The sequence below is a fragment of the Urocampus carinirostris genome, chromosome 2 (assembly GCF_059441175.1).
Source record: "Urocampus carinirostris isolate Australia breed hairy pipefish chromosome 2, RoL_Ucar_1.0, whole genome shotgun sequence".
Taxonomy (NCBI): domain Eukaryota; kingdom Metazoa; phylum Chordata; class Actinopteri; order Syngnathiformes; family Syngnathidae; genus Urocampus; species Urocampus carinirostris.
This window is the reverse complement of record NC_142350.1, coordinates 11,801,932-11,829,257: the sequence shown is the minus strand read 5'-3', so window position 1 is coordinate 11,829,257 and position 27,326 is coordinate 11,801,932. Positions and strand designations below refer to the sequence as shown.

Genomic DNA, 27,326 nt, shown 5'->3' with positions numbered 1-27,326 from the left:
TTTTCACTGGAAAATGCTAACAATGTTTATGTCATATCATGTCAAACTTTTTTTTTTTAATCGCCAGGGAGCCATTAGGTGGCGCCAAAGAGCTGATCACGGCTTCAGCGCCGCCCGTTTCTGACCCCCGCAACACATGGTGCATTCCATGTTTTTTTACAATATCAATTAATTGTTTAATACTCCAATTCAAGCTATTAAGAATCAACAATTACAAAACATAGGACCTTATATACACATTTTTATTGAAAAACAATAGTGTGGCAACGTAGACATTGAAACACAGTGTAATGTAGGTGGTTTGCTTCCAGTTGAGATTTCGAAAGAACAACAATCTACGCTTTCTTCTAAAGCCAACAATATTTTCCATTTACCTCTAAAACTATTGAGACAAATTCACATTCAAACCTCATCGGGAATCAGTTGTTATGTCAGAGGCTTAAAAACTAAGATAAAAAATCTCAATAGTTTATTCTAAAATTCCGTTGGGATGATGGTCTCAAAACTTGCATCCCATGGACAAAATGGAAGTCAAAATGGAAGCAAATATGAAGCAGATTGCCCTAGTCAATACATTCAACAATATTTGGAATTACAGGAAGGTTCCACACTTACTTTATACAAATGGCCTTTATAGTTTTTTTGTTAAAGATTAAGTATGTAAGGTTATGAAGAGTTTAATGCCCTGCCCTTACACCCAAAATATCTAATTTTCTGTGGTAAAATAATCGAAGTAATGATTAAATTAAATAAAAGTATCTGATTGGACTGATATTCTTTGTCTTATTTGAACATAAAATAAGAATAATGTATTGAATTCAAGATTAGGTGTTTGCTGCCCTTCTACTCCAAAATATTTGATCCAAAATAAGAAAAAAAAAACAAGAAAAATAAAAAGTTGAAGAAAAGTATTTGAAGGGACTGATATTATTTTTCTTATTTTAAGATATAATAAAAGCCATGAATCAAAATAAGAAATTATGTGTTTTAAATTATATGCTATTATTATAGTGAATAAATAAATTAAATAATATTGTAATGTAAGATCTAAAATAAAACTATAGGATTGAAAAAGAAAATCCACAAAATGAGTTTTGATCATTCTACCGTACTGAAAAAAAAAACACAAGAAAGGTGTGAGATAATTATCCTTATTTTTCTTTGTTTACTAGAAATATAAGTTGAACATTTAGTAAGATAAAATTCCAAAAACCTTTTTCTTTTCCAGTATTTCTTTGCCAGCGGCAAAGATTTTTAAGTAATTTTCCCTCCATTATTTGTGGAACAAATTTTATTAAAAAAACAACAAACTAATGCAGATGTTGTCGGCACCTTTGGCAGCAAAATTAGCATACAAAATCATCCCCTAGTTTATTTTTCTGATTCAAACCACTAACATTTACAATTCTTTGTCAACACTTTATGAAAAAGGCATGCCAACAACGTAGCACTCCAGTTAACTCTCGCTTTTCTAATGCAATTTTAGCATCCTAGCTTTCTCTCTTAGTTCTCTGTGACTTAAAGGGACATTGTGTAGTATTTAGTGTGTCCTAGTGGTAAAAACGTAATTAATTAAATAAATAAACTATATCAATTTGAAATATGAGCGCAAATACAGAAACTATACCTATACGTTTGCTTTTTTTAATACTCGTAGGCTGAGTGATTTGTATTTACTTCACAAAACATGAGGCTCACCTAGGGAGAGCTAAGATGATTGTCTGCCATTTTTCTGCTACGGGTACCCCCAAAAACCAAAAATCTTGCGAAAAGCTGGATAAAATAATGAGAAGTAATTTGATGCGTTTGGTCATTTTTAGTCCCCGTAGTTTGTTTTTGCCCATAGAGGGAGAGTGTGTTTGTTTGACCACTAGATGTCACTGTTTGGTGTAATGCAACCGAAAATGTACGCTATAAAGCACATGGAAGAATACAAACTACAGTGAATCAAATCAATCAAAAACCATTACAGTATTCAATTTCTCAATTTTTGCCCCTGTCTTTTTCAAGTTTTTGGGTAGCAGCAAGATGACAATTATGTCAACTCCCTTTAGGTGGGGCCTATGTTATGTAAAATCAATGCTATATTCTCAACTCACAAGCATTTAAAAAAAATGCACATTTATGTGATAGTTCATGTTTTTTCCCTCATTTTTTAAGAGTATTGTTGTTTTTAAAAAAACTGCTAAATAATGAACACTGTCCCTTTAAAAGAATACACATCATAGCATCATGAAAAAAAACCCACCGTAAATTCTGGACTACAGAGTGCACCTGATTAAAAGCCGCATGCGCAAATTTAAGGGAAGAAATTTAACTTGGTTTGTGTACAAGCCGCACTGGAATTTCAGCCGCAGGCTTAAACAGCCATAAAAAAAGAACTCATTCACGGCCATTTCTTACATTGAAAAAAAAATCAGTGGGGACATGTCAAGTACAGAAAAGTAACAAATTGTGCCACGATTATGTCACTTGTTTGTGGACTGTGCCCTCACGTGTCAACTGTAGTCAACTAATGCAGCAGTCAAGATTAATTATGCGACAAAAACTTTATTGGAATATTCTAACAAGTAGTCTTGGCTGTTTAAATATTTTAGTGTGGCAACAGGTGATTAATCATCAGGTGTATTTTACCAATCAGGCCGACAACTGTGACATCAGATTGCAAATGACTGTTTTAATCGTGGTACAATATGATACTTTTTTTGTAGTGATTCTGCGATCTTGCTACAAAGGGAGAGTGGGAATCTCATTCATCATCGCTATTCAGATGACGAAGCATTTGACTACTGAAGGGAGTTAGAGTCAGTCCCGCCCTTTACTCCTGCTTCATTGGATTTCCTCTCTTTCATATTCACAGCACTTGGCAGAAATCACATCGCTGCATCACCCGCCACATGCCCTTGCATGTTTTAATCTAACAGTTTGATTCCCTGGTCTGCACTAGTTCTAAACCAGCCGCTAGGCGGCAGTTGAGGCGATGGAGTCGCGATGGAGACTGCAGCTAGGGAGATTCGTGGGAAAGGCCTGTCGCGTGTCCGAATTCACCTCAGAAACTTCTGTTAGCATCTGCTTCGCAAAATTAAAAAAATTAAAATATAGAAATATTCCGCATCGTATTGTAAATCACAGTGTTTAAAATGTAGAAAAAAAGTAGTAGCTTGTAGTCCGGAATTTACGGTGAGTCAGTGCCAGGCGATCCTAATTTTGACGTGTCCAGGCATCAATGGCACTCAATGTGTTAATACAGTGCCTTGCAAAAGTATTGACCTCACTTAAAAAACTCAAAATATTCTCTAAGAATCAACAACATGTGAGAGAGAATGATGAAAAAAACCCAAATGTATTTAACATTTTATATTGTTCCAACAAATAAAAAAAGCTGTTGCACAAATATTGGCTCCTTTGGGTGAATACTTTTTGCAAGTTCCTTTTGCTGCGATCACTGCCTCAGGTCTTTTGAATTACTGTATGATTTTTATTTATTTTTCCATTCTTCCTTACTAAACAGCTCAAGTTCCTTTAGGTGGGCTGTTCATTGTTTGTGCACAGTGTTTTTCATATCTCACAACCTTTATATTGTTAGTTTTAAACCATTTAATTGTAGATTTTCTTTATGTTTAGGGTAGTCGTACTATTGTAAGGTGACCCATTCTCAGGTCCATTGCAGATTCCAACAGATTTTCTGCCAGAATTGCCCTCTCCATCCATCTTCCCATCAACTTTAACGATCCTCCCAGTCCCTGCTAAAGAAAAGCAACCCCAGAGCATGATGGTGCTGTCTCCATTTTTGATAGAGGAGATGGTATTTTAAGGGTAATGTTTAGTGTTACTCTTACTACTAACATAACGTTTTGCATTCAGTCAAAAAGTTCAATTTGGGTCTCATCTCACCAGAGCATTTTGTTCCACATGTTATATTTGTCTCTCCCATGTGGCTTCTTGCAAACGCCAAACGGATCATTTTATGATAGTCTCAAGGAAAGGGGTTTCTTCTTGCCCCTCTCCCATAGAGGAAAGATATATGCAAAATATGACTAATAGTTGTCTTAAACACAAATTGTCCCACCTCAGCTGTGTATGCCTGCAGGTCATCCAATGTGATAACGGGCCTGTTGGTTGCATCTCTGTTTAGTTTTCTCCTGGTTTGGGCCGAAAGATTAGAGGAACATGCAGATCTTGATAAGTTTGCGATGGTTTTATGCTCTCTCCATTTTTATATTATTGTTTGCACAATGCTCTGGGAGATGTATAAATGTTGTAACCCATTTCTGATTAAACATTTTCATAACTATACCCCGGTTCTGCACGGAGCTTTCTTTGGTGTTCATAATGCTGTCTGTTCTCCAGTGTCTTCTTTCACGGACCTCTCAGCCCATCTCATAAGGAGGTGTATTTAAATTGAGACTTAACGACACATAAGTGCACTCTATCATGGTTAGTCATTTAGTTCGACATTAGATCAATTAGGGTACTTCTGGATTTAGGTTGAGCTGAGAGAAACGGGGGCAATCGTTTTGATGGTTGTTTAAGCACCAACTCATCCAGAAAGTAAGAAACAAATGGTCAAAAACAACAATAACACCATGTGAAGCCCAAAACATAAAACAAACCTCAGAAAGCAGGATGAGCTGGAAAATATCCAGAGTGAAAAACGAAGGTCGAAAATGAAAATTAAAGTCCCTATGAAGGGTCTGTCTAATTAGGGACAGGTGTGGGGTAATTGGACACCCATCTTCTAATTACAAACCAATTAAGTGCACTCTGGTGGATGGAGGAGCATCAGACCCAAACAGAAATAATTTGGTTCTACTTCACGATTGTGTCTCACATGTTGTTAATTCTTATAAAATAATTTCAATTTTCTAGCTTTAAGTTTGAAACCTGAAGTGTTGCATTTTGACAAAAAGTTCTTGGTGGGCCAATACTTACATTAGGCACTGTATGTATCAATGCAATCAATAGTAGCACAAAATGGCCGCTGGCCTCAAAAGAAGTCCAAACTCAAATAGGCCACTTCACAGTAAGCCTGATTGGTGGCAGGGTCTACCTTTCCGAGTATCTCTGTGATAGATTGGTTTGTGTTTGCCTGTGTCCGTGGAGCGTATCGTATTGATAGGGCCGTCAACCTCCCAAGCGTTCTGCTAGCAACACTAGCATGGCTAATCAGCGGCGCTCTACTTCTGAAGAAACAGACGACTGCGCTCCCTGAGAGTCGGCGATACACGGCGGCGAGTACATCTCTGCTGCCTTCCGTACGTAAAAGTCACTTTGTGTTGTGTCTGGTTTTTTGAATTTGAGTTTTTGTACTATGAGCAGTTCAAGCGAGCGTTCAGGGCATGACAGTGCCTTGAGACAGGGATCTTGTCATCTCGTTGTGGACAAAGTAAGTCTTGAGTTCTCCTTTTCCTTTCACGTTGATGATGCCTCGACACGAACACATATAGCCTAGCGCAGATAAAATCTCGCTCGTCTCCTCCGTCACCTACAGCCACAAACAGGAAAAAAAAAATATTATTTGTTTTATCAACTACTACTGCAGGGGTGTTAAACCTGCCCGCGAGTCATCGTTGAAAGAGTTGTAAAGATAGTTTGTTTATTATGATAATTATACAAATATTCACATTGTCGTTTTTATTGAATGTACAGACGCTGCCCTACTTACGGACGAGATAGGTTCCGGATGATCGTTCGTAAGTTGAATTTGCTTCAGTGCATATTTTGTATGTTTAAGGTTTATTTAAGTATGTTTAAGGCTTGTATAAGTAACCTGTATTGTTTTGTTCTAAATATGAACATTTAATAAAATAAAATGTTCTATAAAGATAAACAAAGGTGAGTAACTTACTTTTGTAAGATGAGCTTCAACAGTTAGGCGCCTTCTTCCTCCGTGGTAAAAAAGTGGCAGAAAAAAAGCGATCCAACCATTTTCACAACAGCATCAAGCTTCCATATTCCACTTTCATTTCAAAAGAAACGTCTCGTCTCTCCTTTACATTTTACACCAACCATATTGAATGGATGCTCGAGATATTGAACAATAAAAATGTCAAGGGTCATAGCGCGCTGGAGATACGGTATAGAATGTTTACACACCAACTAGGAAGAGGAAGCGGATATCTTCTTCAGGGTGGATGCTGGGTGAAAGATCACTTCAACAGCTGTTAAATTGTGATGTATACATTGAGGACTTTCCTTGATTTGTGGGTGAAAATGTTGAAATATTGTGAGTACGTATTAAATATTTAATAAAGTACTGTCAAACCCCTTGTTTTGGCCCCTGTATGTATTAAGACAGTTCAAGTCAGGTCATGTTTATTTGTATAGCCCTTATTTACAAGAAGTCTTAAAGGGCTTCACAGACCATTGGAGACTACAGACAATTATTACACCATCTTCTGATTGAAAACCTACACGAGGGCAAGGAAAAACTCAAGACCTCAGCATGAGGAAAATGAAGAAGTCATGCGAAGGGACATATATGAATAATGTTGTAAAAAAACAGCTAACTTCTCCTCTAGAGGGGCGTCACAAGAGTTTTCAGACGTTACCGCCGAGTTATGTTTTTAAAGCGCATGCGTATTGGAAAAGGTCAGGTCGACATTTTCCTCTGTGCCCGGCATACTTAAGAATTTCGGTGACCAAGTGGCAACATTTTTAGACATGTTTGATACTTGAGTCCATTTTCCTCCAAGAAGTGCCCACGCATAGCAAAATGCCAATCGCGCAGGGCTTAAAGGATTAAGGTTCTTCCCTCTAAAAGAGGCTTTTACCTGGATTTTCCCCAAAACCCCCGTGGTCTCCATCCTACTAGCCACGTTCACACTGTTCCCCCAGATGTCGTATTGCGGCTTCTGCGCCCCGATGACCCCTGCAATGACCGGCCCGTGATTGATCCCTTGACACAGATCAAAGACACCAAAATCAGTGAGTGCCACACGGTAAATAATATCTCGCACGTTGTACCCTTACCGATCCTGAGCCGGAAGTCGTTGAAGGAATGTTTGTTGATGACGTCGAGTTTCCCGACCAGAGCGAAGGCAAACTCCACCAGGGTGCCCACGTGCGTGTACTGTCGGTCATGCTCCTGTTACAAACATGATAAAACACCAAACAGGCCACATTGAAAAAAAACAGAAGGAAATCATTCCATCATAATAAGGAGTTAACTGGGGTTAAAAAATGTGCCTGTGCGCAATCTGGTCCCGGCGTCAAGTTGAGTCCAGTGGCTGCCATATAGGTACTTCCGATGGTTTTAATTTTCTCCACGCCACTGAACTTTGGCTTTGAGAGCAGCTGAGGACAAGGGGACAGCGTTTCACAACAACAGGAAGTCACAACCAACCATCATCATTACCCCTGTTCCACGTTTACTCTCAAGAAGGTTTTGGAGAGGGGGAAACCAGCTTACCTCATCAAAATCCGCAATGATCTCATTGAGGAGACGGAGGCATTCTAGTCCTTCCTTGTTGACGTCAGATTCTGTGTAAAATTCCTTGAAGTCCGGGATGGAGGCGAATATCACGCACACGGAGTCATACGACTGGTGATAAAGGTCCTAAAAAGAAATTTGAGTTTTTTTAAATGGAGCTCAAGGACAGAAAAAGACACTAATGGATTACGGAGGGACCTGATATAGAGCCCTATGGTTCACCCTAGGAAAGTGGGGACAGTCAAATAATATATCATGCATATTGGATTTTTTTCCCTAACACAAAAAAATCCCAAACCCAGTTCCAGTATGTCCTTTTCCCAATTAAGGAGCATCTTGACACTTAAGTACAATGTGACTAAGAAAAACAATTTTGGGCAAACTCTGAAAAAAAATCTCACGATCTCAGAAAATTAAGCAAATTTTAAAGGGACATTGTGTATAATTTGACCGAATGCTAGAAAGCACAAGGAAGAATCCAAACTACTCGAAGTGACCAAACTGTACCATTTGTTTCTGTTTCTTTATTTTTTCTCTCTTTTACTCTTTCTCCCTTTTTTTGTTTTTTCTCTCCTCTTTGTTTCTTTCTCTATTTCATTCTCTCATTCTCTCTCTCATTCTCTCTCTCATTTTCTATTCCTCTATCTAATTTTCTTTTTCTCTGTCATTCTTTCTTTCTTGTTCATCTTTCTTTCTCTCTCCCTTACTCTCTTGTTCTTTCTCTTTCTGTCCTCTCTCTCATTCTTTCACTTTCCCATTCTCTTTTCACCCTGTCTCTTTACCGTTGTTTCTCTCTTTTTTCACCCACTCTCTTTCCAGTTCACTCTCTCTCTTTCTTTCACTTTTTCACCCGCTCTCTTTGTTTCTTTTCCCTGTTCTCTCTCTGTCTTTCTCCACCCCACCCTTTTTCACCCGCTCTCTTTCTTTATTACCAGCCCCGAGTGCAAATGAGTTTAACACCCATACCTTAAACCAAAAAAATAGTGATCTTTTACAATAAATTATGTGAAATGTTGTCTGGTCCATTGTTCATTAAATTGCCTGCTTTTGTTCTGATTAATTTTGACCCTAGTATTCCTTCTATTATTTTTACCACTCAAAAAAGGTTGAGCAGCAAAGGTGCTACACTGTAAGGAACCAAAATAAGCTGACCTCATTTTTCCAGTTGCGACCCAGGAAGTGCTCAGCCACGTGGGCGGGGAGTACGTTCTCCAGCAGGACTCTGTTGAGGTTCTCCATGGTCTCGATCTCCTCGCATTCCCGCTTGAACTTGTCCCTCCACAGGAAGTCCAACCTACAGTAATATTCATTCTGTTACAGGAGGACACAAAGTAAAGAGACACTGGCGTCATTCCCAGACAGCACTCGGCCATGCATCACATTAGCTGTTTTTTTCCTCTTTTTCGCCTTATTCTCTAGAAGTATTGATAAACTGTGCATACAACAATTGAATTCATTTCCACTACGGTTTATTTAACTCGGGAAACTCATGCAAACTGAAAAGCAATAATTTGCACTTTTCATGTTTGTGTATGTTAAATGTGTTGTCTGTAACTTCAAAATATTCTACTTGGTGAGGCCATCTTCTGTCTGAAATCCTCATTGCAGCCTCTGTCAAGCAGCTTGTTTGGTACGTGCACCCACGTGTCTCTCTTAGATGCGCTTAAATAAACACTTCATTTTTAATCTTTTATGAGGTTTGGGTTGGCATTTGGACTGTATTTGAAACCGCCCTCTTCATACTTTCACAATTTTCATACTTGAATTAAAGAAAATTGCAATCACACACGTAGAATCTTTCTCCTCTCACCCATAACCCCGCTCCGGGGCTGGAACACCAAACGATAAACGCAGATTGGAGCTGTGAAAAAAATATACATAAGAAGCATTTTGAACTCAGTTCGGCCTTGTGAACACATACCTAATTGAGAGCATATTAAAATAAAATAAAAATTGAAGGACACGACAAACTACACCCCTCACTTCTAAATCTGTTAAAAAATGGCTGGACACACAGAAGTGAAGGGTTTTGGATGAAAATGCAGCTAATTGAGCATAAGAGCTAATATTATTACTTGAGGACATTTTGCTGGTCATTCTTCTTCAAAACATGGGAATATATTCTACTATCTCTGGTTTAAACTTTACTTTTTTTCATTCAATATATATGAGAAGGTAATTTTTTTTTTCCTTGATTTGGGTCATTGCTTGTAATTGGGATGGGATTGTGGGTCGTGAACCACTGTCTTGAATGATTTTTAACGAGAAAAGTACTTCGGCTAGTGACAGAGAGGGAGGTCCGCGATTACTCTGCTTGCATATCCAGGAGTTCCAGGCTACCTGGGGCCCAGCCCCCACAAGAGCGTCCGAGAGTAGTTAATGGCTTGAAAGATGTATAAAAAAGGAGATGCTTCTTTTCCCTCCCCTGCGATTCGGGTATGGCGCCAATTTAGCAGACAGGGCGAGTTTAAGCCCCGAGATCTATCTATATCAACGTGCATTATCTCCAAGGGGAGATAAAGAAAGTAGGCCAGTAAAATTGGGGGAGGGGCGGTTTATTTCCAAATGTGTTTTGCACAGCAGCGAGCATGGTTGTAAACCCGTTTTTGTAACCACTGTTAACAAGCGAGTGAGAAATAAATGATTTTAACTAGCAAAAAACAATTTGTTATTACCTGCTTCAAAAAAGTTTCACAAGAAAAGACATCAAAGACACCATAGACATCATAGAAAGAACCGAAATCATGTCCTGACAGGACCTGAGATTATCAATAGCAACTGTTGCTCCACCCGATGACAGTGTGAGTCAATATGGACTCAAATAAAACTCATATAATCATGATAGCAATTGTTAGCACAACAGAATGTTGAACGTCCAAGTTACTATGTGCTTCACACTGAAGGGCTAGGACCTTAGCTCAGCCTTTTGGCTGAGAGTAAGTGTCCCGGCTCCTAGGCTTTGTAGCATATAATGAACTGACCGATAACGGATGATGGATAATGAATAACGAAGATAGATCAATAACCCTTAAAAACCCCAAAACCCCAAGTGAGTAAAAGGGGGCAGGGTTTGTCGGTAGGTCAATTGTGTTTTCTTTGTTTATCTTATTAACTTTCTTTGCCATTCTTTGTCATTGACATTTGAATTATATTACTTTGTGAAAAACACATTTAAGTTGATTCTAAGGTCCTATTGGTGTGTGTATAATTCACATGAAATAGGGTTAGTAAACCAAAATGAACTCAAATTAGGATTTCTCATCCAGCACCTTAAACCAAATGAGAGTGTTTTTTTCTTATTATTCATGTAAAATGTTGTCTATTGTCTTATTCGTGGTTCATTAAACTGCCGGCTCTTGTTCAAATTTACATACCTGTCAACCTCCACGGCTCTGTGCCCTTACAAACTGTCGTATTTTCCCTTACAAAATACTAAATAATCTTACACCACTTTTTTTTTCAAAACCGGTTTATTTATGTAGTTTAACATGTCATATTGTACACGTGTTTCGTTATATCATTCTGTACATATTCATAGTAATAAAATAAAAAAATTAAATAAAAAATAAAATCAGGAACAATTGTTATCAGCGTAACTAAAATATCCACTAATAACACTTTAAATTTAAATTTGTAAATAAAGATATTTTTGGAGGAAAAAAATAGTTGGCATTTCTATTCTGTAAACCAAACCACAATATCAACCATAGATGCTTGTATTTTAAATTGCAAACAGACTATTTAACAGGGACAGAAAAGTATTAAAGCCTTGTGAAGTGATCGGCAACTGTTGGAGGTATGTTGTGCTCTGCGATGAAATGGTAAAACATCACTTCTGGAGCTGTTGAGGAGTCTTCTGGTGTAGTGCCTAATTTCGACCCCCCTTCCCTCTGCCTAATTGCAAAGGTGCTACACTTAGCTTTTATGTGACAAGTTTCAAATATACAGTATATACACTGGATGACACCAAATCCACTTCTAAGGCAGTACTCATGTGTGGTGCGTGAGTGTCTTTCTCACCCGTAACATTTACTACTAAACTACGCGTTTTATCCTCAGTGATTGGAAATGATCGGTTAGCACTCGGGTTAGCAACTTGTAGCCCATTAGCAAGTAAAAAAACAAAACCCTCATTAAGCGTTTTGGGATCAAATCTTATACGCTTGAATTGTAATTGTAATATAATTATGATCCCCTCAGTTATGCCATCAATTTACTAGTTCGGCCCCCGTGAGAGTATTTTTCCTACCATATGGCCCCTGAGCCAAAATGAGTTTGACACCCATGCTCTAAATGGATTGATTGCAAAGAGCTCATCTGTGCTGACGCAGAAACTTTGCAATGCAAATGAACTCAAGTTGGCAATGAAAATGGATTTGCTGCAGCCACAATATCCCAGATAGGTTCATGCACGAGTTGGCATAGCATATAGATTTTTTTTTCTTGTTTGCATGGTATCGACAATTACGTGGGCGTTGTTTGAGTACCAGACAGCAGTTTTTGTCCGTAGACTTCATGCTGAGTAAGCCATTGGATAGGAGGACTATATAAATCCCTTGTTTTTTGCGAGGGTTGTGTTCCAAAAACGTCGCGCGATAATCAAAAGCCACAAATCAAATACCTTTATTTATTTGTTTGTTTATTTATCTATAAATCTATGATACATTTAAACCAAAGAACAACCCCAATTTACAGGCTCAAGTGTTTGTTTAACAAATAGTCAAAATAGAAGTGGGTTGGTGGGTGAAACCCTTTCACTGTTTCTCAGAAGTGATGGTGCCGAATCTTAACCACTGGACAACCAGTGATATCGAATAAATAGTGGAGCAGATCCAGTAATAAAAGTACTGTAGTTCATTAACATTTTTTTATTTAAAATACGACTTTTGTACTGTCAAATTATTAATCATCTCAACTCTATTAAGAAAGCGTTCTACTTTACTTCGCATGATGATTTGTCACCATCATGTCGAGGTTATGGAATGGTAAATAGTAAATGCTCTGCATTTATATAGCGCTTTTCAAGTCGATGAAGACCTCCCAAAGCGCTTTACAATGTGCTTCACACTCACCCATTCACACACACACTCACACACCAATAGGGAGTCATCCATGAAAGGCGCCTACCTGCTTATTGGGTGCATTTGGGAAAATTGCATTTATTTTCCGGTTGGGGATCCAAAATGTTGAAAGAGCCATTTTGGACCCCCCTATTATAATGTATTTTATCTATATTGGAAAATATTTGTTATTCTACATTGTAGGACCTAAAGAAACTATATATTTTTTCATTGTCAAACATTTATTAAAAAGTGCCAGGGAGCCACCGAAGAGCTGCACGTGTCTACGAAGAAACTTTTGTTGACATGATGGCATTTAGAGAAAGTTGAAGTTGAAAAATTTTTTTGTATACAAATTACGTTGGTCAAGCGGTTTTTCTTATGTGTACCGCTCAGACTGCAATAGACATAAGCAGAAATGGGGCGGAGTGACTGTTTGGCCAATAAGAATGCAGAACACATTGCACGATGAAAATGAGCAAAGTAGCAAAACCGCGATAAGTAAACCGCGATACAGCGAGCTATTCATACACCTTCACAATCATGTATTGTTTTGCAGTTGGTGCAGATGGGTCAATCTAGAACAGCACACAGGTAGGACAAACCTAATTATAGACACGTTTTATTTCCAAGACACAACGTTCTCCTCTCATCTGTTGACAGCCGCACAGAATGAGGACGGGCTGAGTTGTGTGGACCAATTTCTGCTCTCCGGGGAGGGTGCCTGCCTTTTTGGTACCCCGATACTCCGGAGGGCGCCCTCCCGCCTCGAACATCTGCTCTTAGGTAAGTTCTGATGGATAGCATTGCCAAATGCGAACTAATAAAAAGTGTGTCAGCCGAGACTTTGGTGTCTCAGTGGCTTTGGTGACGAGGAAAGCGGGTCACAAAAAGCGTTTTCAAAAATACACTAGCTTTCATAAGAAAAAAACATTGGCGGTAATTATAGTTCAAGCAGTGATGGGTTGTCAGAGCCTGCAAGGCCTTCTCTGCTGGCTTAAAAAAAATCTCTGAATCATGTGATGTTAATTATATTTTGTCCATGAATACTTGTCAAATAATTACAAATTGTCTGGCAGCTTCCTGTCATTGCCTTTCCCCTGCTTGTGCTGCTTCCACATCCGTGCTTTCATATTGTAAGCATTAAAACAAACATATTTCAGGCATTACGTGCTGCCAGAGTCAGAAATATACCGGTAGGTCTTCAAAATTAGTTCTGCTGGCCCTGAAGCATAAAATAAGTTTGGATACAGCTTTTGGTTTTGTCAATAAGATTTTGATTTGTTGGACCAGGGCCTCCTAGCAGGCATAAGGAAAAATCAGTGGTTTCACTAACTATGATTGGCGGTAACAGAAGTATTACAACTTCTGTCCAAGTGGCTTTTTCAAACAAAATATGCCAGAAATACGACAGGACAGGCTCAAATTTCAACATTAACTTCGATGGCAATAGAAAATAACTTCCTGATGGAATTGAAACACAAAAATAATCTATACAACTGTAATTAAAATATTTTTGAGGAAAGATGAGAGGATGGATTTTGTGCACAGGTAAAGAGGATTTCTGGTGATTAAAATGTGGATATATTCCTACACAGTGCTTTTATGAGGTTATTATTGATGCTTTTTTGTGTGTCGCAGCTCTAGCTTCAATAAATGATTTATAACCATAAAATGATTATTGAGATTGGATTGATTCAGCCTCCTGAAAGCCTAAGTGTGAAATGCACGGCCCGCCACAGAGTTCAAGTAATGATACAGTCAATGCTAAACTAATTTCGGTAATCCATTATCCACATTTTCTTTCTGATCATATCTGAATGACATTCTAAATGTCAAAAATATTTCGAAAAAAGAAAGAAAACACTGACTGACCTGTCGAGCTAACACCAGCAGTGTGATGAAGAAGATGAAGAGGGACACAGAGCCCATGGTTTTTAGATCCTTAAGGATTCCTGGCCTAGGAAAAACATCAATAAAAGCAAAGTTTCAATTTTCAAATATTTATTCATGGATATTTTTCTTATTGTGAGCGTTTCTTTTTAATAAAAGTTATCAAATCATTTGCAGATGGGATGAAAAGTATTTTTAGAGTAAATCCAACATTTAAAATTTGGTTGCACAAATGTCAACACCTTCTAACAATTTCAATTAAAATAAATGGACGTTTTTTACTACATTGGAAAAAAATAGTTTGCTAACTTCATAATATTTTAATGTATCTGGTAGCGTAAAGAAAATCTTCAAATCTTAATATTTGACCATTAGATGCTGTTGTATTGTGTAGCGCAACCGAAAACGAGGGCCAAAAAGCAAAAGGAAGAATACGAACTACTAAGGCTCAAAATGACCAAACCACACCATTTTTCTTCTCATTGTTTTTGCCCATCCTTTAAAAAAGTTGTTGTTTTTTACCCTGACCAGCAAGATGGCGGACAATTATGTCAGCTTCCTGAAGGTGGGCATCATGTTACGTTAAATCAAATTTATTGATCTATGAGTATCTAAAAAAAAACCTAATTAAAACAAAAAATTGATTTGAATAATAAGCAAAAATACACAGACTATCGTATAAATGTGCAAATACTCGTAGGTGGAGAAATTTGTATTTTTTGATGATTTTGTTCTTTTTTTCCCTTTTTTCTTCTTTTTCTTCTGGCTTTTGATCTTTTTTCCTTTTCTTTTTCTGTTTTCTTCTTTTATTCTATTCTATTTTGTCTTCTTTTGTATTCTTTTATTTCTCCCCTCATGTTTTTCTTTCTTTTTTCCCTGTTTCCATTTTTTTCCATCATCCTTTTATTTTTTCCTCTTTCCTCTTTTCCTTCTATTTTTCTTTTTTCCACAAGAGGCTTGATAGAAAAATGAGATGCAGAATGGTCATATTCGGTCACTTTGAATCTTGCTTGGTTTGTATCCCTTGTAGCACTATTTTGTAGCACATCTAGTGGTCATGCATTTCACAATGCCACTTAAAAGGTTTAGATAAGATGGGGTGAAGTGGAACTGGGCACCTATCTAGAGCCTTGGTGGAATACAAAGCCTTGCTGAAGCTGTCGAGCAGTGAGGCGTGCGTCTGCAGGATGATGACATTGTAGATCACCAACGCAACAAGCATCACCAACATCTTCAGCTCATAGTTGATTCTCAGGAACACCGAGCACGACACCATGCCCAAAATACAGCAGTAGATGAAGTACTGCAGTGGAGGGGGAAAAATGTACACATCACGTATTATTTTGTCTACAATTGGCAGTCAAAATAATACGAATTTAACTACCGGTAACTCATATGTTCATTTACAGATGTGGGAATTCAACATAATGTAACATTCAAGAAGGGGAAAAAAATAGGTACAATGTGCCCTTCGGGATATGAAGATGCAACTCTGGACAGCATTCTCCACTAAAGAAGGTTCCTGGCCTGGGTTTGGGTCGTGGCAAAGTTGGCACCAGTCCATTCCTTGATGTTGTTGGCCCAGTTCTTTGGTCTTCTTCACTTCATGCCCTCTTGAACTGTGCCCCTAAAGAATACTCTTGGTCAGTCCTACTGATCTTTTGACGTGACCATACCACTGCACTTTTCCTCTGTGCAAAGTTGATAACAGTTCTTCATAAGGTCTACCCTTTGATGGTTTTGGGCATTGTTTCGTTTATCACATGGGCTAAGTAGCTGATGCCTGGAAGTTTCCTGTAGCACCGCATCTCCATGGCCTGTATTTTCCTTTCCAGGTTTGCTGAGAGAGTCTATGTCTCGCAAATGTAGAGGAAGATAACCAGTGCCTGCATGAGTATGATCTTTGATTTTACCGCAATGTTCTAGATTCTCCATATCGGTTTAAGTCTAGCAAGAGTGGCTGTGGTCTGAGAAACCCCTGGCCATTATTTTCGGTATGAAGCTCCAGTGTATTTATATTTGGTGACAGGTTCAAACTCTTCATGGTTGATGGTGATGTTTTGGTGATACCTTGGGAGTTGTCAATTACTACTTTTCTTATTTCTGTGCTGATTTCCATTCCATACTGGGCCAATGCTTTGTCTAGGTAATTCACCAGATTCGAGTTCCTGTACTTCTCGCGCCAGTCCGGCAATACCCATAGCAAAATGGAAGTTAGTGACGTTGCTTCCCACAATGCTGACCGTACCTTCATGTTCGTCCAGGGCTTTGGTCATGATCCTCTCAATAAAAATGTGGAATAAAGTTGGAGAGAGAATGTAGCCTTTTCTCACACAGACTGTTGTTTAAAACCATGCTTAAATGGTACCGTTGATCAGTATTGCATTGCTGGCATTGCTATTCAGCTGTTCAATAGTCTGTTGTACTTCGGCAGGTTGGAACCAAAAATACAGCTTGTCATGCTCTGTCAAACGCCTTCTTAACAGCCCCAAAGACACGATAGATGTTTATCTGGTGTTGTTGATGCACCTTCCATCCTTGAAACCTGCCTGTTCTTCGGCTAGGATGATTTTACCCTATGGTGTCAGTCTGTTCAGTAAGACCTCTTGCACAACTTTACTTGCATGGATAATGAGACTGATGGCTCTGTAGTTGGTGTATAGTTAGATCCTAATGTGCACAAGGCAAATAAATTAGACACAGAAATGGAAGTACATGAACTATAATGATTTCTCCTTGCATGTAAGATTCTCGATGCTCGGTTTTCCCTCCAACATGATGACGATTGGAGCAAACGGGGAACTTACTGGTAGATAAAAGTGGCTTTCTCCGGCCGATTGAAGCGGGTGTGTGCTGTTTGTGAGACTTGCTGGGTCCTCCACAAAGAACTACAGGTAATTTCAGAGCAAAATCAATGTATTAGATACTGGAAAATTCCCCAAATCACAAAATAGCTCTTCATTATGTATATTTTTTACTTTATTTTATTGTGGGTGTGTGAATGATAGAAAATTGCTATTATCTTTTCCTTTGAAGTGATTTTATCCCACTTTTGCTAAAATATAGGCGACTGGTGTAGCCTGAATAATACTGGCTTCTTTCATTTAAGGTCGATGTAACGGGTATCTTTATATTGAGGATTTTCTTTGGGGAGGGGGCTATTTAACATGACAGATTACTAACAGAGCCACAAAAATATTGCTTTATTCATCTGCTTATATTAAAATAGATTTGTTAGCTTTACAGTGGGTTCATTTAGGTTCACTAGTCCATGCGTCACTGATAAGTTTATTCTGTTTCTTTCTGTTTTTAATATTGGATACCTGCAAAATAGATTGCATAGGATGCCATGGTGGTTTGTTATTTTGACAATTATTCCTCATGGTTGTTTGCGGTTGTGACTATTATGCACTGTTTAAATCAGTGTCAGTATTGGCCAATGATGTTTCTGTTCTTTGATTCTCACACCTTCAGGGCGGATCTGCTTTTTGTAACCTTGAAGTTTTAATATTAATAAATTAATTTCTAATTAAAAAACAGTCTCAGGGTGAAACCGTGAGAACAGATTTATAATTATGGTTTTTTGGACATTCCTCTGTTCTCCATGCAAGTTCAGAATTCATTGAGCTCTTCTCCCACTTTTTGAATGTCCGTTAAATAAACTCATCATTCGAAGACGGTCTGCTACACGCCTGAGGTTCCCAGATGCGGCTGTCACCATCCAGCCAAGCAAATTATCAGTCATTTAAAACAAATTTGAACATTCGATTAGTCTTGCCCTCAGCTTGTAGCCTATTTTTTCATTTGGCGGTTACATCCGTTTCACACCCCTGGCCTAACAGTACTTTAATTATTTCAACTCAATTAAAAGTGACCACATCAATTGATTTTCTTCTCCAGTGTTAATGAGTGTATTCAGACTATCTCTCATGGTAACTCGATAATACATAGTAAAATGCAGGCGTCAGGCCTAATGGAAATGAATGACCTAAAGTGAGCTAATTGTGACGCATGGCTGAAGCACAAAGCACTGGTTTCTTAGCAAATAGTGATGGGACTCACCCCTTACAATGGAACGCATTCCTGGAACGCACTAGGTTTCTCTGTAACGAGTACTGTAATGCATTATTAATAAAAAGCTGTAGCTTTTCTGCCATTACTACATGGAGCATCACTCATTAAAAGAAGATAATGGTGATGCTCTCTGACTGCTTATTATTCTGCAGGACTCATAATGTCTCTTACTATACCCCAATCTGCTACTTACAATGGATGTGCATCTTTTATATATATATATACCTATAAAGTACAACTAAATACAGTTGTGATGGTGACGTCTCGAGCACAAAGTACGTGGACGCTAAATTTCTCCTCATGGAGATATTCTACCAACCGTATATACTCCAAGCCAAATTTACAATGATAAAATAAAATACTGAAATCAGGGGGTCAGCTTTTGTGCGCATATTTGTTTGTGTGTCCCCAGTAGCAAATGGTAGGCAGCGTGTGGGGAGGGGGACGTGGCTTTTACAGTAATAACAAACTAACTGAAGCACAGAATTTACAGTAGGCGAGTTGAACTCTGGTCCTTTTATGCGTAAAATGTCTTCTGCAATACACCATGACTAGGGAAAAAAAGAAACCAACCCAGACAGCACCTAGAAATGGAACTCTTTGACTGGTTTGGAGCCCAGATACAAAATGGATATGGAGTGTCTCAGCAAAGTGTTTACAATCTTTCTAGATTGCACCGTTTCCACAAGTTGGTGTACACAGTTTCCTCTATTGCTTTAACAATGTGGCTATTTTAAAGGGTTTTATGGGGTTTGCTTTATGTAAGTGTATACTGTACGGTAAGGTGTTTCTAGATACTGTAGTTACTTTTGGAATAACGCGCTACTTTATGGTGTCAATAATCCGGGGTGTAATTTTAGATAAAGTGAGTAGTAACTGTCAGAGTCAAAATTGGTTACTTCCAACATGTAATCTAATACCCTTACTAGTTACCTGTTGAAAATTGTAATCAGTAATGTAATCCGAATATCATATTATTAAAATAATGTAATTTAATTACTTTCAATTACTTTTGGAATACTGTACTCCTATATCAAATATTTTAATAAAAGACAAACTGAATTAAATATAAATACAATTTCAATTATCGTTCAAGGTAAATGAACAATGTAACCTTGAAAAAGGAATATAAGAAACCAAGGTCATGTATTAGATTGTCATCCAACAAAAAAAGTGCTCACATCGTAGAATGTATTAAGCAGAAAAAATAAAACTTTCTATTTCACTCTGTTTTAGTTCATATTGAAACCACATTAAGAAGCCAATATTATTTTAAACACACAAAGTGTTCACTAGCTAAATTTCCCCCAAAATTATGGACGTCCTGTAATCTCTCTCTGTTTCTCTTATATCAGAGATTAGAATTATGATGGACACGATTATTCTATCAGCGCATTATGTACGTACGTATATGTAAATGTGGGAAACACATGAATGAGTGCATGTACTGAATGATGGGTGCTTGAAGTGGGCATTACATTGCATTTAACAATTATTTTCATGTTATAACATTCATACAGGGAGTGCAGAATTATTAGGCAAGTTGTATTTTTGAGGATTAATTTTATTATTGAACAACAACCATGTTCTTAATGAACCCAAAAGTCTCATTAATATCAAAGCTGAATATTTTGGAAGTTGGAGTGGGGCTTTTTTAGTTTTAGCTATTTTAGGAGGATATCTGTGTGTGCAGGTGACTATTACTGTGCATAATTATTAGGCAACTTAACAAAAAACAAATGTATACCCATTTCAATTATTTATTTTCATCAGGGAAACCAATATAACAGCTCAACATTCACAAATATACATTTCTGACATTCAAAAACAAAACAAAAACAAATCAGTGACCAATATAGTCACCTTTCTTTGCAAGGACACTCAAAAGCCTGCCATCCATGGATTCTGTCAGTGCTTTGATCTGTTCACGATCAACATTGCGTGCAGCAGCAACCACAGCCTCCCAGACACTGTTCAGAGAGGTGTACTGTTTTCCCTCCTTGTAAATCTCACATTTGATGAGGGACCACAGGTTCTCTATGGGGTTCAGATCAGGTGAACAAGGAGGCCATGTCATTAGTTTTTCTTCTTTTAGACCCTTTCTTGCCAGCCACGCTGTGGAGTACTTGGATGCGTGTGATGGAGCGTTGTCCTGCATGAAAATCATGTTTTTCTTGAAGGATGCGGACTTCTTCCTGTACCACTGCTTGAAGAAGGTGTCTTCCAGAAACTGGCAGTAGGACTGGGAGTTGAGCTTGAGTCCATCCTCAACCCGAAAAGGCCCCACAAGCTCATCTTTGATGATACCAGCCCATACCAGTACCCCACCTCCACCTTGCTGGTGTCTGAGGCGGACTGGAGCTCTCTGCCCTTTACCGATCCAGCCACGGGCCCATCCATCTGGCCCATCAAGACTCACTCTCATTTCATCAGTCCATAAAACCTTAGAAAAATCCGTCTTGAGATTTTTCTTGGCCCAGTCTTGACGTTTCAGCTTGTGTGTCTTGTTCAGTGGTGGTCGTTTTTCAGCCTTTCTTACCTTGGCCATGTCTCTGAGTATTGCACACCTTGTGCTTTTGGGCACTCCAGTGATGTTGCAGCTCTGAAATATGGCAAAACTGGTGGCAAGTGGCATCTTGGCAGCTGTACGCTTGACTTTTCTCAGTTCACGGGCAGTTATTTTGCGCCTTGGTTTTTCTACACGCTTCTTGCGACCCTGTTGACTATTTTGAATGTAACGCTTGATTGTTCGATGATCACGCTTCAGAAGCTTGGCAATTTTAAGAGTGCTGCATCCCTCTGCAAGATATCTCACTATTTTTGACTTTTCAGAGCCTGTCATGTCCCTCTTCTGACCCATTTTGCCAAAGGAAAGGAAGTTGCCTAATAATTATGCACACCTGATATAGGGTGTTGATGTCATTAGACCACACCCCTTCTCATTACAGAGATGCACATCACCTGATATGCTTAATTGGTAGTAGGCTTTCGAGCCTATACAGCTTGGAGTAAGACAACATGCATAAAGAGGATGATGTGGTCAAAATACTCATTTGCCTAATAATTCTGCACTCCCTGTATGTTCATACTTGTTGATGTTGTTACGTTAGTTGTACTTTAATTATATGCCACTTTTCTGTTAGTTTTGCGAAGCTTTTGGTCATATAGTCATGTCAGGCACCTGGGGCAGCAGCGGGGTCCAGAGAGTGAGCGCACCAGTGTGTGTGTGTGCGTGTGTGTGTGTGTAATGCGAACACGTAAAAGAATACAACGATAAAATCAACGAACATTTTATTTCATCATTACACCCTTAGGTGTGCAACACACTTATGTTTTTAAGAACATTGCACGATTTTGCGGACTTCCTCTTTCTTAGTAATCTACAATGACGTTGTCATCTGCTACGAGTGACCGAGACAATCCGGACAGAGCCAATATGGGCAAAACAAGACTGGTCTTGAAAATGAAAAAAAAAAAAAAAAAAATCCGTACACAATATGAAAACTATCAATAATACAGGGAAAGTGTAGGAATTGACAAGTATGGAAATGTTTAATCATATATTAATATTATAATATTATAATTTTAATGATTTAAGGAAATATGTCCAAAAAAAAATCTTCTAAAAGTAAGATGTTGAAAAATTAAAGGCCAAATTTAAATTTTGAAGATTGTGTTTATTTTAAAGAAGTTTAACTTTCCCCTTTTAAGGAGATCCAACACAGTTTCCAATATGGTTTTGGGAAATTATGTTGATTAAAACTAGGTTCACCTCACATGGAGTACAGTAGTTTTAACTGCATCCTTGCCTTGTATATTTGAGAAAAAACATACCAAGTCCGTGCAACTGTTTTTAGATTATTAAATCATTTAAAGGTGGGATGCGTCATTTGAGGTGTCCTCCCCATGCTGAGGTTTTTGAGTTTTTCCTTGCCGTCATGTAGGTTTTATCAGGGGATGGTGTCATAGTAGTATAAATTCTGTACAGCCCTTTGAAACACATTATAGTTATATATTTTTTTGGTATCCTGTTTACATAACGCCGTTATATGTATTCTGTTACTCCCCAATCCTGGTAACTAAATGATAACGTTGCACGTTAATTGACCAAGGCCAAATGAGAAGTTTGACCACGATTATCGCTACAATGTGCGATGTTCTTACCATGTTAAAGACAGCCATGACGAGGATAAGAGCTGTTGTCATCATAGTGATGACCAATCTCATCCAAGGATTGTTGGTGACGATGAGACGGGAGGAAGTGTTGAACCATGGGAAAAAACATATCGATCCTTTCTGGCCGTGCTGGAGACGCATACAAAAAAAATCGATAAAAATTTTCCTGGTTTTGCGCTGGCAAAAAAAATGCCCTGTTATGTTACAGTAGCAAAATTCAGAACAGCTTAATTTCACACTTGATGGGCGAGAAGGCGCTCCAGGAGAGCATTTAGGTGCATATTACTTTGTTATTTAACAAGGCTGACATTTCTTCACATATACGGATTAATTTGCTTTTAAATGGTGATCGGTTCCTTCTACCAACCCTGAAGTGGTAAAAACAAAAGAAACGAGCCTCCTCTTTTTTTCTCTGTGGTGATCTTCATCCATTTTAAGTGTCTTTTAAGAAGGCCCTCTTTGCTAGACAAATGATTTTCAATTCCTTCAAGCCTCAACTGGCATCCCCCCCCCACACACAGACAGACAGATAAAGAGAGAGAGACAGAGAGACAGGTAAAGAGAGAACAAGAGAGGAGTAGAGAGCGAAAGACAGAGAGAACAAGAGAAAAAGAAAGAAAGAAAAGAAAACAAGGAAGAAAGAGAGAGAACAAGAGAAAAAGAAAATAAGAGAAAAGAAAAAAAAGAAAAAGATAACACAAAAAAGAGAGAACAAAAACACGAAAGTAAGACAAAAAAGAAAAGAACAAAAGACAGAAAAGAAAGAAAAAAAGAAAGAAAGAAAGAAAGATAGAAGAGACAGAAAGAATGAAAGAAAGATAGAAAAGACAGAAAGAAAGAAAGAAAGAAAAAAAGAAGGAAAAGACAAACATAAATAAAGAAAGAAAAGAAAAAGAAAGAAAAGAAAAAGAAAGAAAAGAAAGAAAAGAAAGAAAAGAAAGAAAAGAAAGAAAAGAAAGAAAAGAAAGAAAAGAAAGAAAAGAAAGAAAAGAAAGAAAAGAAAGAAAAGACAGAAATAAAGAAAGAAATAAAGAAAGAAATAAAGAAAGGACAGAAACAAAGACAGAAACAAAGACAGAAACAAAGAAAATCTGCATGGTTGTGGGGAGGACTGCTGCACGTTTTGTGCCTAATTTAAAAAAAAAAAAGGTCTTTTGTATTCCTTAAAAGATGTAAAATAGAGTTTTGACGTCCATAGTCGTCAATGGCACTAAACTCCATCTCTGCCATCGAAAGCCGTGGACGTCAAAGATGCAAACGAGAACACTAGATCTGGAAATGTTTACAATGAACGCTTTAAAAAATGCAAGCAAACCCACCAGAATATGACCAGCGAAGCAAAGAACCAGGATGAGCGCCAGTAGCAAGAAGGCCAGGCCGAAGGATATCCCCAGCAATGCAGTTCTATGGCAAAAGCACAGAAACCAAGATATAAGATTTCGTTATTTCTGATCAAACTTGAAAAAACAAGAAATAGCCAGATTGCCTCAAAATGGACCAAACCAGAACTTGGATCAATGTAGTTCAAATTCCTGGCTTGTTTTGTACAAAACGACACAATTGTTTAAGTTTTCCTAACAAAATAATCCAGTTTAGGTAGTTATTAGGAGTTATTTCAATTCAAAATAAGCCAATTCAATTTTTTTTTTCTGAAATTGACCCAAGTAATGGCTTGGGCCCATGTAGACCCTATTTAGGGTATTTTGGACCCAAATACAGAAACCCCTTTATATTGCGGTTCACCTTTAACGCTCTCCCTGCTTCACCGATTTTCATCATGTGTTCTGCATTTAGTTTAGCTAAACCAGGGGTCGGCAACCTAAAATGTTAGAGGAGCCATATTGGAACCAAAAGAAAGATTATGTCTGGAACTGCAAAAAATTAAAAGCCTTATAGGAAGGAAAAAATACGGTATCTATATATATTTATTAGAAAACATTAAGAAAATTTGTGTCCTCTTTGTTCTTACAGAATCCATATGTTTTTCCATGATCAAACATTTTGGAAAAAACGCCAGGGAGCCACTAGAAAGCAGCAAAGAGCCACACGCAGCTCCAGAGCGGCAGGTTGCCGACCCCTGGACAAAAACAGTCCCTTAGAGACCAGGCATTCGTAAAATATAAACAACTGTTTACATGTACAACACACAGTACTTTTATTTGTATAAATGAATGCTTGGGCCTTTATGGTTTGTTCTTTGGTTTTGATTAATAATTGAGTATTTAACTGTATAATAATTGTAAAAAAGTAAAGGTTTATACTTATATTACCTAACACAACTTCTTTTTTTAAAGTAACTCCCGCAATAAACGAGGGTTCAGTGTACATGCATAGTCATTTACTCTTGGTAAGTGCACTTGTGCATGACTAGCCGGACTTCTAATGATTTTTTGCATCTACTAGTTCTTCTTTTTGCTTGTTAGGATGCAGTTAATCTCAATTGAGTAGGGGGCCGCTTAAGCTAGGATCTTGGTGAGATTAGGGCAAATTTTCCACAAAAACAGCACTGATTAAAAACATTCTGCTGTTCTTAAAGGGGCAGTGTGTAGTGCAACCTAAAATGAGTCAGAGGAAGACTACAAACTACGAAGACTGAAAGTGAACGAAAAGGACATTGTTCTTCCTGTTTTGCCCAGTCTTTCTCAAAGAAAAACAAAAAGAAGGGAAAAATGTTTTTTTCAAGGAAGAAAAAATAGGGGAGGAGAAATAAGATAAAAAAGCAAAAAAGGAAAACAAGAATAAAAAAAGAGGAGGAAAAAAGCAAAAGAAGTAATACAGAGAAAAAGAAAGAAAAAATAAATAAAAAGAAAGGAATCAAAGAGAAAAAAAGACAACCAAAAAGCCAATTTCCTCCCTATTTTTCATTTCTTTATTTTTCCTTTTTATATTTCCTTTTCTCTTGAGTTACTTTTTGTCTTTTCTTTCATCTTATTTCTTTTGTTGTCCTTTTTTCTTTTTCTTTTCCTTTTTTTCTTGTGTTTTACTTTTTGTCTTGATTCTTTTGTTCTTATTTTTGTCCTTTTTTTCTCTTCACATTTCTCTTCTTTTCAAAAGTAACAAGGCGCGTTTTGGTAACTCTGTATTTTGTCTTCCTCAGTTATGTCAAATACCCAATGTCCCTTTAACTTTCATATTAAGGCTGGGGCCTCAAACTATCCTCCTAGGGTTCGCACCCTAAACACACACCGCACAAAAAACTGAAAAACTCTTGCAAAAACACTACCTCATACGAACTTAAATGGTACTCATGTCTATGTTTCTTGCACAATGTTGACTGCACTATGTTTACTGCTCACCTTGCACAATGTTGACTATCGTTTTTTGCACTATGATGACTATTTTTGCACCAAACGCATGTGTTGACTATTTTTTGCACTATGATGACCATTTTTGCACCAAATGCATATTGCACAAACCCTTACGATACCAAACTGTATGTAACATCCTACATTTACACATTTCTTGTGTAAATTTTGTGTAAATTATATCTATAACCTTATCCTCCTTGTTTTATAACCTTATCTTCTTGGGTTTTTTACCTCACTGTGAATGTGTGACACTGGAGTGTCATGCCCAATTTCGTTGTCACAATATGCTAACCCATTTTGTAACAATGACAATAAAGGTATATTCTATTCTATTCTATTCTATTCTATTCTATTTGCCCCCCGGGCTGTGAGTTGAGACCCCCCGAGATAGATCTTACCGTAATCTCTCCATTATCCAAAGCGTTTTAGGGCGTGCTGAAGCCTTTCTTGAGCAGTAATAAGTAGAACTACTAGACTTAGATTTAGCATATGCAACACTAATAGCCTCCTACAGTCCTCTCACACAGACGGCAACCAATCAATGTAATGGAGATTTGTAACGTATTTCTCCTGGCAGTCTATAGAGGGCTCCAAGCTCTGTGCTAAATTATAGTAACACGGCTTCGTTTTTAGCACAGAGCTCGGAGCCCTCTATTCATCAGGGGTAAGCATTCATCAAACGCTTTTGTTCCCGAGTTACTTGAACGCATCAGTAGGTTTGATTTAAGAAAAACCACCATAAAGTGGATGATGTCATGGCACAGAACATCCGACCAGAAGTTAAACATTTTTTTTAATCAAGCGCCAGTTCGATGCTGAGAAAACCTTTCGACCCGCCAAGGCAGTAAATTTGGTCTGGCTCTCCTCTGTGTCGTACTTTGATTTACTCGATCCATAATCACCAGCAGCATGGCGTCATCCCCGTCTCTATTTTAACATCAGGCCAGAGAGTCCTCCCCCCCTCACTGACCACCCCTGGTTTCTTTAATGAATCGACCGGCGCCAAATAGGTTTTGGAACATCAATCGGTCGTCGCAGTCGGAGTTCGTGACGATCGGGGCGGACTTACTTGGGGAGGACGAGGACTTGCACGATGAATATGCAGGAGAAGATGAGGCAGGCGCATGTAATGTAGTACTTGAATGCAGGTAAGGTTGTGGATCTGTACTGTTGAGAGAAAGGAAACATTAACTTGTTTATAAATCCCAATTTACGTACATGTTTAGATGTCGCTTATAGGTTCCAAAAGGGCTCAACCAAATTTCAGGAAAATTAACACTTGTTCTTTGAGTCTGCGTGAGTGCTCTGAGCTAGGTTTTGTGTCAAGGCACTTCTAATGAACACCAACAAAATTGATGAACGTGGTGTTAAGCTACGCCCCCG

At 38.1% G+C, this 27,326-nt stretch overlaps 1 protein-coding gene across 1 annotated transcript in view; it reads right to left on the bottom strand.

Moving 5' to 3' along the window:
• Positions 1 to 221: 221 nt before the first annotated feature.
• The window catches only part of adcy2b (adenylate cyclase 2b (brain)), a 72,797-nt gene continuing 45,692 nt past the window's right edge, over positions 222 to 27,326 (bottom strand). Inside the window, exons 14-25 of the mRNA XM_088328929.1 lie at positions 27,013 to 27,110; positions 23,955 to 24,039; positions 22,624 to 22,764; positions 17,193 to 17,273; positions 15,504 to 15,688; positions 14,368 to 14,452; positions 8,585 to 8,743; positions 7,412 to 7,558; positions 7,189 to 7,296; positions 6,973 to 7,087; positions 6,774 to 6,898; positions 222 to 5,485 (exon numbers count right to left, since the gene is read on the bottom strand). Coding sequence (XP_088185055.1) covers positions 5,333 to 5,485; positions 6,774 to 6,898; positions 6,973 to 7,087; positions 7,189 to 7,296; positions 7,412 to 7,558; positions 8,585 to 8,743; positions 14,368 to 14,452; positions 15,504 to 15,688; positions 17,193 to 17,273; positions 22,624 to 22,764; positions 23,955 to 24,039; positions 27,013 to 27,110 — 1,482 coding nt within the window. The 3' untranslated portion in view covers positions 222 to 5,332. The remainder of the gene's footprint in view (positions 5,486 to 6,773; positions 6,899 to 6,972; positions 7,088 to 7,188; positions 7,297 to 7,411; positions 7,559 to 8,584; positions 8,744 to 14,367; positions 14,453 to 15,503; positions 15,689 to 17,192; positions 17,274 to 22,623; positions 22,765 to 23,954; positions 24,040 to 27,012; positions 27,111 to 27,326) is intronic.